The 13,225-nt window shown below is 43.8% G+C and overlaps 1 protein-coding gene across 2 annotated transcripts in view; it reads left to right on the top strand.

The window, feature by feature from the left end:
• LOC149308798 (uncharacterized) overlaps positions 1-10,957 on the top strand; it is an 87,927-nt gene extending 76,970 nt beyond the window's left edge. Inside the window, exons 42-51 of one of the 2 annotated variants that reach the window (XM_089536484.1) lie at positions 2,882-3,015; positions 4,210-4,282; positions 4,757-4,828; positions 6,099-6,227; positions 6,336-6,434; positions 6,741-6,953; positions 7,359-7,536; positions 7,817-7,931; positions 8,595-8,767; positions 10,099-10,957. In XM_089536484.1, coding sequence (XP_089392610.1) covers positions 2,882-3,015; positions 4,210-4,282; positions 4,757-4,828; positions 6,099-6,227; positions 6,336-6,434; positions 6,741-6,953; positions 7,359-7,536; positions 7,817-7,931; positions 8,595-8,767; positions 10,099-10,180 — 1,268 coding nt within the window. In that variant the 3' untranslated portion in view covers positions 10,181-10,957. Of the gene's footprint in view, positions 1-2,881; positions 3,016-4,209; positions 4,283-4,756; positions 4,829-6,098; positions 6,228-6,335; positions 6,440-6,740; positions 6,954-7,358; positions 7,537-7,816; positions 7,932-8,594; positions 8,768-10,098 lie in introns of those variants that run through there. The other variant, XM_089536486.1, reaches the window with a different exon arrangement.
• Positions 10,958-13,225: the final 2,268 nt, after the last annotated feature.

Here is a 13,225-nt window from a genome sequence, read left to right as displayed (position 1 = left end):
TCTGCAAATGCCTTCCTGCTATCATCCACCAACACTGGAATAGCATTAGCAATGTCCCATCCCAGAATTTTGCAGACTTCGTCTTAATTCATTTACTAATGAAGATGTATCCACCCTCTCTTCCATGCCAACCTCATTCACCCAGCCTCCAGTGCCATCCTGGTCTCATCTCTACTTTGTTTCTCGCCAGCAGACTCTGAGAAAAGTCCTCCTACACATCCCTGCCCCGTGCCATAAGCATCCCATTGAACCACCACCAGTTATTTCCGCTAGTACTATACCTCCCATCATTCTCATCCTATTCCAGTATACTCTCACATCCATATAATCCTTCTATATATCTAAAACATTAAACAGCGCTGTATATTACAACACAAACAACCGTCTTATGACTGAATGTGCCAGAGTCTGACGCTATCATGTCACCTCTCTTCTCCCCGCTAAACCTGCTCCTTTCGACCAAGTTGTCCTTCATGCACCAGTGTCAGTGAAATGGTCACAATTAGTATCTTGTCTTTGTTTCACATGGAACTAATTAGTAGCAAACCTCAGGCGCCACGGTTAAAACCAACAACACCAACAAAGTTTTGGATTGAGCACATTTGCTCACATTGGTCGCGGTAGCCTGGTCACCAGAATAAGTTGTATATATAAATGGTGCTATGTAGATATATATATACAGTATATAAGTATGCCGGCGGGTGGGAGGTTTTTTCCCCCATGCATGCAAGTTTTGCAATGTTGTAAATACAAAATATGCTGGTGAAATTGGTCTCACTGTTTAGTATCAATATCTATCTCATCTGTGCCACTTCTAACTCGTAATCTTGTTTTGCACTGTGTGGTGTCTGATATCCCCCTAACATCGATCTTTGGGCTTTGGTGAACCCTGACCCTTCCAGGTCCTCCAGGTTAGATTCTTAACTTGGTTGGTTTGCTTTTCTACATTGCATTGGTTGTTTACGATGTTGTTTTGACTGTAAATCGGAAACGGCTGCCTCGGAAGCACTAGCAAACTGGTTTATTGTTGCATAAGCAATCTTGGCCAAGCATCAGGATCCTGCATTTTGTCCTCTTGCCCATTTGTAAGGCGATCTGAAACTTTTTGCTTCCATTTTTAACTAACTATAGTTTATAGGAGTTGTCCAGACTTGCACACAATAGGGTTAGATTTAACTGTTGCTTAATGAAACAAGCCAACTTCAACTCATGCTTTGTGAAGCTTGCTAGTTTCAATAAATCATAGTGAAAAGTAATTATGGTTTACGGTTTAAACATAAACTATGGTTAACTGAAAACAGAAGCAAAGCTCTCTAATCTCCTCCTTGTGACTGCGCTGGAGGAGAGAACAGAGTATAAGAGCACACTTAATAAAAAGTAATTCATTATTTTTACATTAAAATTTGGTTTCCTTTCCATATCTGCACTTGTTCATACCAAAGAACAGGTAAATGTATATATTAGATCCTGACTGTTCTTGCAAAACAGCTTCCCAAACTGGCACAAATTCATTGATATTAAAAATACAAACTGGGTTTAGGAGTAAATTTTCATGTAGTGTACATGATCTTTTCGCCATACTTCTCTTTGGTGATGGTGGTGGTGGTGGTATTTTTTCTGGTCAGTTTTCCATGGTTAACCCTAAGCTTTTAAAGAAACAGTAGGATCTAAAGCTCAGATATTACTCATTCAGCAAGTATTAGCAAGGAGGAAAATGGCCAAAGTCTCCACAAGAAAGACGCCCAGTGCATTGAATCAAACATTTTAATATATCAGTGATATCTGTGCTCCATATTCAAGTCATGAAATGCCTCATCTATTTTGGTATGATTTTTTATTTTAAGGTATGAACTACATTTTATACTTATATCTGTGGCCCTCTAGCAAAGCGATTGTACTCTTTTGTTGGTGTAGCTAAGTTTTCTCCTAGTAGGAGAGAAGATTCGGGAACCTGCATCTTTTCCCTATGGGGAGAAAACACTTTGGGGAGGTATCCATTGATAAACCCAGCCCTTCAACCTGTTTTCCAATGGAATTAGCAGGAGTTGTATAAAGGTCCGTCTTCATTGCGTGCCTGTTCTCTGTTGCCAAAAGGGCCCTTTTACCATTTTGTGGCATTGTCCAACTCCCATTCCTTTCAATTGAGCCTGAGAAAGGGGAACCCACAACAGAAGTTGGACTGCTCCCCAAGACCTTATGCAGTTTGCTTGTATAAGTATGAAAATATCAATAGGAGCACAAGGGTTCCAATATGGTTATCCCTCCACCATCACTATTACTATGCCACCAGTAAGCCCAGTAAGTCAGCACTGTGTTCTAAGTCCATCATGCAATTTAAATATTATATGAAATGAGGTGATTTTAGGGGTGTAAATAATACAGTACTTGCAAGTGGCTGTTTTGACACACCTTTCATAATCTCACTCGGATAGCTTTTGAAATTATTCTTTCTTCCAGAAGAGAATTAAATTAAGACCTGCATCCCTATAGAGCAGTGGTTCTCAACCTTTGGGCCTCCAGATGCTTTGGACTTCAATTCCCAGAAGTCCCAGTGAGTATGCTCATTGTTCAGGAATTCTGGGGGTTGAAGTCTCAAAATCCAGAGGACCACAAGGTTGAGAACCACTGCTATAGAGTATGGCACCTGTGGCTATCCACATAATGTAGGGCACACTGTTCAGACCCAGAGGGCTCACTCACCGCAGAATACCTCAGAATCCCTACTAGTTAGATCTGACCTCTCTAAGCTCAGAACTGAGTTTGGGGGACATACCTCTCTGCAATCTCAAGGGGTTTGGGTGAGCCTTACTTATACTAGAGGTGGATCGAAAAGAGAGCTAAGTCACACTAACCCATAAAACCATTGTTCTGCCACACCAAGGTCTACCTGGTCCAGAAGGTGTCCGTGGACCCCCCGGAACTGGAGGAGTCAAAGGTGAAAAGGGGAACCCAGGTCCATCAGGTCAACCTGGACTGCCTGGCTCAAAAGGAGATCAAGGAATACCTGGACGCCCGGTAGGTACCCAGGGAGAAGACTTGATCTGGGAAGAATGGTTGAGGTCTGTAGCTCATTCCACAATTACTTATGAATAGGCACCCACTGTGTTCAGTGGAACCTCCTTCAGAGTAAGACACACATAGGATTGTGTTGCTTGTTGGGGAGTTGTCATTTGCTATCAACTTGACTTCTAGCAACTCAATGAATGAGAGGCCTCCAAGAACCCCAGTTGTCAGTTGCCCTCTCAGGTCTTGCAAACTCAGGGCCATGGGTTCTTTTGATTGAATCAATCCACTTGTAGTGTGGCCTTCCTCTTTCCCCACTGCCTTCCACTTGAGTGAGCATTATTGCCTTTTCCATTAAGCACCCATACAACACATGCCCAGCACATTTCAAATGGCTTGATTTTCATCCTGTCAGTCTTCTTTGCTGTCCAGTTTTCACAACCACACATAGAAACTGGAAATACTATGACATGAATGATCTTGACTTCCAGATTGTAACTGAGCTTCAAAACAGGCTTTAGTTTCCAAGCCATAGGTCTTGGACCTGAGCTTTGGAAAAACAGATTGAAAATTCAGGGGAGGGAGTACTTAAGTCAGGGCTGATTCAAGTCCTCTCACTATTACAGCTCCCCGACATGAATATGGTTTAGCTACACCCTGTAATATGCAGTCTAGGATGTCTTGAAAAGGTGCAAGAAAGACTGGGAGCCAAACACCTCAATTTCCCCAGATCATCACTTAAAATATTGTCATCCAACGTAACAACTTCAAATCGGTGTGCATTTATTTGGGCAAGCCTTGGTGTCTTCGTAGCTGCAACCATTGTCGGTGCAATTGTCATTGCTTTTGATCCATGCATATACTGATAAATACATTCCCCCAAGAGAGCCAGTTCAGTGTAGTAGTACTTTGAGTGTTGGACTAGCACTCAAATTTGATGCAGTATCTTAGCCAACAGTCTCATCCTACTCAACAGAAACAGGAGAGGGACTCTAGAATCAACACATGGTGACTAAGAAGACCTTACGCTAGGGTTGCTATAAGTCAGAGTCAACTTGAAGGGCCATAACAACAGATTTGCTCAACAACTGGTTGACCTTTGCCTTCTTCATCCCACTTGCTATTAGAAAAGCATAGCCCATTCCTTTGATTTCCCATTGGTACTACTTTGTGGTAAGAGTAGTAACCACTGTTGTGTTGTCTTAGGGTGATCCAGGGCGTCCTGGTCTGAATGGAATGAAAGGTGATCCCGGTGTCCCAGGAGTCCCAGGATTTCCAGGTATATTAAATGGCAATCCTAAATGTTTAGACTTGTGTTCCATCTCCAATACATGGGGGCAACCAAGCAACCAAGGCATCACCAATGAGAAGACTCTGTCCCCCACCAAAACAACTGTGAGGCAAGGCATTTCGTACCTGAGACACCACCACTGAGAAGACCTTGTCATTGGATTTATTCCCACCCTTTAATCTCTGAAACAGATCTTGTTTGTAGGTGGATTCAAGGTGGAGAAACCAGGTGTTATGGGGTCTTAAAGTACATGGGTCCTAGTTTGTTGAAGACTAGAAGGTCAAGGCTGCTTTGGGAATGTATACATACAAAACATGCTATCTATAACTTACCTGAACAAATAACTCTCTAGTATGGTGACAACAGGTGGAAGAGAGACGCTCCAGGTGTGAGAGATTGTTAACTTGGGTAATAGGTGTTTTGTAACCACTGTGCATTAACTGCAAGGGTTTGATGTTTCAGGGATGAAGGGCCCCCTTGGACCCCCAGGACCAGCCGGCTTTGCAGGAGACCCCGGACCTCCAGGTTCCCCAGGTAGGAGCTGTATATTGGTATAACTGATTCTGAAAGATAGGTAAAGAAACAGGGGAAAACATTTCACAATGCACAAAATCTTGAATAATGAAGCTGTCAGAAAAAAGGCAAGCTTTGCACCCAATCTAGGTCATCCCTGAATTTCCATGTCAGCGAGTTTGTTTTGGAGCACAGATTAGGCTCTGTCCTTTGTTCCAAATGTCAGGTATTTTCAAGGCAAAAGTCATTAGCCACTCAAAACAAAGCAGGAACCGTTTTTTGCTACAAACTGCATCTTTTCAGGCAGGCAGCCTGACCTGTCTGTTCCAAGAGACATTTCTTCAGATGTCTAAGGTCATCAGAAGCAAAAGGTTTACGGAGCTTAGTCGGCAGTAAACGGACGTGTCACTACCATTACTTGTTTGTTTAATGTTCTCCCTTCCAAACTTTACATTTTCACAAATACAAGGGTGGGCATGCAAAATCAGGGCCAGTTGGTTTGATTTAAAAGAAAGGCCTTTGACTTTATTGAGCAGGATTGATGGCTGAAACCTTGATGGAGCTAATCCATTTTCCTGGGAAGTGGCTTGGCAAAGATTTGTCCTGATCTGTGCTTTTAATGAATTACTAAGAAAGTCAGTTGTTTAAAACCATTCCATTTAGTGGATTCTCTTACTTGGAAGCTTGTCAGAGCTAGCCCTGATTAGTATTTAGATGGAAGACCAACAACAACTATCAGGTGCTATAGGCTATATTTCAGAGGTGGTGGTTGTTGTGTGCCTCCAACTCATTTTTGACCTATGGCCACCCTAAGGTATCCTTATCATAGGGTTTTCTTGGCATGTTTCTTCAGAGAGGGTTTCCCATTGCCATCTTGTAAGGCTGAGAGAATGCAACTTGCCCAAAGTCACCCAGTGGGGCTTGAAGCTCAAGTAGGGATTCAAACCCTGGTCGCCAAAGCTGTAGTCCTGTGCTCAAACCACTACACCATGCTGGCTTTCTATTTCAGAGGCAGGAAATGGCAAAACCACTGAGTAGTCCTTGTCTAAGAAAACGCTATGAAATTCATGGGGTTACCATAAGTAGAACAGGCAGCTCAAAGGCACACACACACACACAGAACCCCAGGTGTTGTAGGCTATATTTCAAAGGAAGGAACTGGGAAAACCATTTCTGCATGTTCTTAGCCTAAGAACACTCCATGAAATGAATGGGGGTCACCATAAGTCAACAGGCAACTTTAAGGCTCAGAAACGCACCCTGACCTCATGCTATCTTGACTTTGTCCTAGGTCCTCCAGGGATACCTGGCCCAGCTGGACAAACCATTGTGGTAAAAGGTGACCCTGGTCCACCAGGCCCACCAGGGCAACCTGGAATGAAAGGCCTACCTGGACTACCAGGCCCTCCGGGTTCGCCAGGTAAGATCTTAATTGCATGTCTATGGTTTTGCCTAGCTCCCAGGATTATGAAATCTCAGGTGTGTGCAAACATTATCTCCTAATTCCCACATATCTGTCTGTACCCAGGTCCGATTGGTCTTCCTGGTGATGCTGGACGAGATGGGCTGCCTGGATTTGATGGTCCAGGAGGACGTAAAGGGGAGCGAGGACTTCCAGGTCAACCAGGTATGGTAAGCACCCCATCCCTGAAGAATTTCATCAGGAGGGTAGTATGGAGGGACACAGAAGCATCTGAACTTTCTGGGGACTGAAGTGATCGGCTTGACTATGAACAGCCACGTTTGAGACTCAAAGAAAAGCTTCCTCAGAAAATTGATTTCTAGGAATATGTCTAGACAATTTAGCATCTGTTTCAAAGAAGCTAATGCCTGGTTTTTGCCTACCAAGAGTGCCGTATCATTTCACAGCCTGTAATCTTTGCTTAACATCTGATCAAAAGAAGGATGTACTTTGTTTCTCCTATTTCAACAGGTTTTCGGGGTTCGCAAGGCCCTCCTGGTCCGGATGGTTTGCAGGGACCTCCTGGTCCTCCTGGAATGGCATCAGTCGCTCATGGGTTCCTGATCACTCGCCACAGCCAAACGACAGATACACCGTTCTGCCCGCAAGGAACCACTCGGATATATGATGGCTTTTCTCTTTTGTATGTCCAGGGGAACGAAAGAGCCCACGGGCAGGACTTGGGTGAGACTTCATCTCTGTTGGGAAATGTGGGAGATAACCTGGGGTGAAAGGAAGGCAGACAATTGTTTTGAAAAGAGGGATGAGGAGGAGGAGTGCCACATCGTGTAGTGCTTTCAATGTTGGACTACATTCAAAGCATGGAAACCTTCTGGGTGACCCTGGGCAAATCACACTCTGGGAGAATGAACTCTTCCTTCTTCCCTCTGGCTGCAGAACAGATACTGCTTCCTCCTGGCCAATAATTGGCCTTTTGTAAGGCATAAAACTGCATAGTGTTAGGTTGGGCAAGCTAAAAGAGTCTTGCAAAGATCATGGAAGGCTCAGGTATTATATGGAGATCCTCTATTGTCATGAAAAGTCTAAAGTGTTGTCTTGCTTGTATAAAATGTGACTTTTGTACCCTAGGCACCGCTGGCAGCTGCCTCCGCCGTTTCAGCACCATGCCCTTCATGTTCTGCAACATCAACAATGTCTGTAATTTTGCATCTAGAAATGACTATTCCTATTGGCTCTCCACTCCCGAGCCGATGCCCATGAGCATGGAGCCATTAACTGGAAAGAGCATCCAACCTTTTATTAGCCGGTAAGAAGAGAAACTGGTCTCCCATCCAAACACAGAATGTGTGCTCTTTGTGACTGTTTGCCTCCCACTTCACAGATAGATGTAGTAGTCTAGATGAGTTGGAAATCGGAAGTGAGGAGGCAAAAGTAATGAAAAATGAATGCATCACCTTAACTGTCATGGCTCTTTATGGGATCCGGGAATTTCCTGGCATTTTCAAACCACTTAAGTGTAATAAAGATGGGCTTTTTAGTATTTTAAATCTCCTAACACCATATTACCTTTCAAATCTTCTCTCCAGCTGCACGGTCTGTGAAGCTCCAGCCATGGTTATAGCAGTCCACAGCCAGACCATCCAAATCCCATCATGTCCACTAGGCTGGAGCTCCTTATGGATCGGCTATTCTTTCATGATGGTATGTGTCATTGCTTAAACCATCTACAATGGTGTCCCAGGCGCTTGTCAGTCTTGTCTGTCTCTGCATTCCCTTTCTTGAGGATGGAGCAGGGAGAGGTGGAGGTGAGAAAGTATAATTGGCAGTGGTCAGGATGATGAGAGTGATAGTCTTTTGACTAGAGGGCCCTAAGTTGCCTATCTCCAGAATTAGCCTTCTCCCACCAGATTAGCTCCATCTTCTATATGACATCCCTTCAGATATTTAAAGATGGCGATCAAGGTAACATTGCCTAATTATTCTAAAGGTACCAGATCCCATCTGATCTTGGAAGCTAAGCAGGGTCACCCTACTTGGATGGAGGACTGCCAACAAATATGAGGCATAACTTCAATGGAAGGAACTGGCAAAACCACCATGGTGTCTTCCTGGCCTAAGAAAACCATATGAAATCCATTGGATCACCATAAGTCGACAGCTGACCTGAAGGCACATGAACACATGCTCATAAAGTTACTTCTCCGTCTTCTCTTCTCCAAGCCAAACGTACCCAACTCCCTAACTTACTCCTCATAAGACTTGGTTTCCAGACCTTTGGCCATCTCAGTCACCCTTCTTTGGACATATTCCAGCTTGGTAATATTATGATGACGTTGATAGTGATGCTTTTGTCGTTGTTCTTAGCACACCAGTGCTGGCGCAGAAGGATCTGGGCAGGCATTGGCTTCTCCTGGTTCCTGCCTTGAAGAATTCCGCTCAGCTCCTTTCATTGAGTGCCATGGCCGAGGGACCTGCAACTATTATGCCAACTCCTACAGCTTCTGGCTGGCGACAGTGGAGGTGGCAGAAATGTTTAGGTAAGTGTGCCCCTCTCTTGGAGATTGGGAAAGTTAATTTGTGGAATGCTGCTCCTACAATCTCCCAAACTTTGGCCATGCCAGTTGGGGCAATGCTTCGAGTTGTAGTCTACAAAAGTAACTTTTCCAAGGAGTCTCTCTCTCTCTCTTTTGATACATAGACAAACTGTATATTTTGGGATTGCTTCTCGGCTCAAGGAGCACTCACTTTGAGTGCAATAGGAAAGACAAAAAATGGGCAGAAGGCACAAGTTTGGCTATGATGCTGTATTAGAAGATGTAGCTATGAGACATAGCTTCCATAGTCACCTGTCCTCCCCCTTTGACCCATCTTTTCTCAACCAGCCATTTAGAAGAGAGCCAACAAGCATCCTGCTGTTTTCCTACAGCGAGAGGCATCCTTAAGGATCTCTGGAGGTCCTCCAGAAGTCCTTGCAGATGATGTTCCTGAAATAGAAAGGAGGTTGCTTCCCTATATCTCAAATGACTTATTGGAGGGTCAGCAAATCCATTCAGCTGAGATGAATAGTCTAGTTGTCTCCCTTCTCTCACAAGCCAGTAAGTGGCTATGGCAGCAATGTTTGAGTTTGGAACCTGCCAAAGTCAGGTGTTTGGATGCTGCACATGGGGCTGGTGAATAGTTTCTTGCACAACACATCAGAAAAAGACATAAGGGTGGATAATCCCAACTTTGTGCATGTACATCACCAACAGAATTTCAGCCTGTCTCACTTCTTCTCTCTCTCTTTCTCTTTGTAGGGTTTGCAGGAGTTTGGTGGCCTTCCATAAGAAGGTTCCACATTGAGTTGCCTGGAGAATCTCCCAGGCATCTCCTTTTTTCTCTTCTAATTAGGGGATAATCTAGTACAGGGATTCCCAAACTATGGTCCTCCAAGAGTTTTGGACTCCAGCTCCCAGAAGCCCCAGGTAGCTTGGTGGATAGTCAGCAATTCTGGGAGCTGGAGTCCACAACACCTGGAGGACCAAAGTTTGGGAACTGCTGATCTAGTACTTAGTGGCTGCTGTCCTCAGAGCCTTCCAGGTGGAAAACAGAAGAGAGCCATGAACTGAAGGGCCCTTATACTTGTATTCAGATTACTTTGTATGTTTTTTATGGGTTTTGGGGGCTATGTGGCAATGTTTTAGAAGAGTTTATTTCTGATGTTTCGCAGCAGCTGTGGCTGGCATCTTCAGAGAGCCACAGACGCAGGCAAAACATCAGGAATAAACTCTTCTAGAAGAAGAAAAAGCCACAAAAAAACTATGGATGCCGGATGTGAAAGCCTTCAACTTAACTTGGTATGATTCTTGTGTCCTTTTCTCTTTGCCAGTAAACCTCAGTCTGAGACCCTCAAGGCCGGAGACCTGAGGACGCGTATTAGTCGATGCCAAGTATGTATGAAGAGGACGTAATGCCTCGGAGACTTTGAAAGTAAAAAACAAAAATGCAGAACAACTGAAAAAAACAAAATCATTTGGTGCACAATCCTTCAGCTATAACAAATGGTGCTACGACGCAAAACGAAGAAGAGAAAATCCAGAATGCAGATTCCGGTGCACCCTCTTTCTCTCTTTCTCTCTGTCCCCCCAAGTGCTCTCCTGAAGACGTTCTTCTGGTGCAGTTTATGTTTTTGTTCGGAGACACTTGCGGACGCACCCTTGAAATATCAGAGACACTTGCGGGCGCTAAGGATCCGAAGGCGAAAGTTGCTATTCCTCCCCCAAGAGCCACGGGGGGCCGCTTTTTCCATTGCCCCCAGAGAAAAGAAGAAACCAAAATGCACTGTGATGGTTCAGAGGAGGAGAACCTGCCATTCTGAAAAGCCTGACTTCATGGTGCTACTAACCCTACTGTATCCCAGGTTTTTACTATGAAACGTTTAAGCTGTAAGTAATGAAATGTGTATATTGTGTAAACACATTCTTTTTTTAGGTTTCTACTTCTCAATCATTTTAGACACAAAGCAGCCTGAATCACCAACCTCACCCAAAGAAATCGAAATGACCCTATATATATATATATAAATATAAATATATATATATATATTTATATATATTAAAAACACCCACCTAAAGCAGGAAGCAATATTGTATAGCCATTAAAGCAGCAATGAGAGTCCTGTTTCTCTTGTAACAACTACTGAATTTTAATATATATATATATATATATATATATATATATATATATATTCATTCCCCTTTTGAGTCCTTGGACACGTTTTTAATTTGGAGGAAATGTATAGTAATGCTTTAACCATTTCTTGCAGGGCTGTTCATGTCTATATTGTATGCCACGCTCCTGATGATTTTAATTGTCCTCGGAAACCAAAAAGGAAAAACGTTAAAAGGGTTTATTTTTGCATAGTCTGTGAAAAAAAAAAATGAAAATGTGCAGCCATATCCTATATTCTTCTATAAGAAAGACATCCACGTCATGCGTTCATATAAGTGATAACTTATGTTGGGTTCAGCTAAATACCCCTTGGAAAAATAGGCAGATGAAACACAAATGCTAGAAATATATGAAATACACACATACACAAAACCACTTTTTTTTCTGGAAATGACGTCTAGTATTTTATCCAGAATAAACTGTACACTTTGAAAAATCCTTTTGAATGAAATAAAGTGAAAACTGGTGAAAATGGACCTTTTCATAGCTTTGTGCATGTCTGTGTATGTGCCTTAAAGTCCTGTCGACTTAAGCGACCCCAAAAATGTCATCGTAAAGTATCTTAAGCAAGGAATATTCAGAGGTGGTCTTTGCCAGTAACTTCATCTGAAATGGACCTGCCGTCCAAGTATTAACCAGGGCTGACCTTACTTCACTTCCAAGATCCATTTATTAACAACATTTGTTGTTGCTGTTGTTGTCTGCCTTCAAGTCATTTCTGACAACTCTTGCAATCCTAAGGCCAACCTGTCCTGGGGTTTTCTTGGCAAGGTTTGTTCACAAGGAGCTTGTCATTGCCTTGGTTTGAACTGAAGTCTTGACTCTGAAACCACTAGACCACGCTGGCACCCATTAACAACCCTAGTGCAAACATTAAGACTATTCAGCCAAGACTGCCGGGATGCGATTCTTTGTAGCTGCAGTGGTCTCTTCATAAGGAGGAAGAAGGGATGAGCACTGCCTTTTAGCCATTATCCCTGGTAGCCATGCCCCCCACACTGGTGATACCAGGGAGGCAGGTGCCACTGTCTGGAGGTTTCCGCAGATTATGTCATTGGCCTGTGTCTGGCTACAGGAACATAGGCAGATGCTCCTCCAGCTTCCCTTCCCTGCTCTCCTCCAGCAACAGAATACTCTGGGGGTCAATCCAAGCACAACCATGTGCAGAACTCAATTGCTATTCTTCACTATATAAGACATCACCTGTCAATGTCTCCTGCATCCCTAAACTAGTATGTCACCCTTGAGTCTGATGCAGGATGCTATCCCAATGCCACCGAGGGAGTCGAGTTCAATTGAACTCAATATTCAGTTAGCATCTGTGCATGAAAAGGGAAGTACTGTCTTATCTTCTGGCTCAAGCAGCAAAATGTCTTTGGTTGCCCCTGACATCTCCTTCCGCTGCATGCCCACAGCAGGAGGAGACCCCCTTGTCATGTTCAGGCTGGTTTAGAGAGCCAACAGGGCCAGCAGGGTAGGTACAGAACCAAGGAGACCTGACTCTGATCATAGGGAAGAGCTGAAGTGGGGCATCTTCATCTTCTGACGCAGGACTACTCTCTCCTGGTTCTGCCGTTTCAGGCTTCACCAAGCAGGAACTGCGAAGTGGTTCTCAGCCTGAAGTCTAGCATTTCATCACTTCTTCAGCATCTTTGGCCCAAACATTGTTGATGTTCCTGGGATGGTGAAGCAAATTACAGGAAAAGAGGTTCCACCTGAACATTAGGAAGAACTGCCTTGAAGAGTGGTGGTGTCTCCTTCAGAGTTTTTTAAGCAGAGGCTGGATGGCCATCTGTCGGAAGTGCTTTGTTTGTGTGTTCCTCCATAGAAGGGGATAGGACAGGATGGCCTTTGTGGTCTGTTCCAGCTCCATGATTCTACGACTCTAGGATGCTGCATCACAGTACTGGGACCAGATGTGGGAGATGCCAGGATACTCATGAACATGGAGCTTTGAGGTTGAAGGGCAATCAAGGTTGACCAGCTTCATGGTGTCACTTGTGATGGATTCACATTTTGGCTGGCAGGAGCCAGTCGTGGGGGTTTCTCCAATCATTCATTTTCCAGTGTGTTGGATAAAGAGTTGGGGGTACACAGTGGAAGCTCTGACCCCATGATTCCATATAAACCTTTCTCCAAAGGCAGAACTGAGGTGGTGGTAGCTGTTTTCACATATTTTGAACCACAGACCAGCTTGGACTGTTTTTTCATTTTATTTCCACACAGTACTTTACGGTTTTTAGGTTTTTGCTTGCAAACCATAGTCAGCGCTTATGTTATCGGGA

The sequence above is a fragment of the Sceloporus occidentalis genome, unplaced genomic scaffold (assembly GCF_023333645.1).
Source record: "Sceloporus occidentalis isolate IW3139 unplaced genomic scaffold, rSceOcc1.0.p SCAF_8, whole genome shotgun sequence".
In the NCBI taxonomy this organism is placed as follows: Eukaryota; Metazoa; Chordata; class Lepidosauria; order Squamata; family Phrynosomatidae; genus Sceloporus; species Sceloporus occidentalis.
Note: the sequence above shows the minus strand (reverse complement) of the source record. Positions and strands in the feature narration are given on the sequence as shown.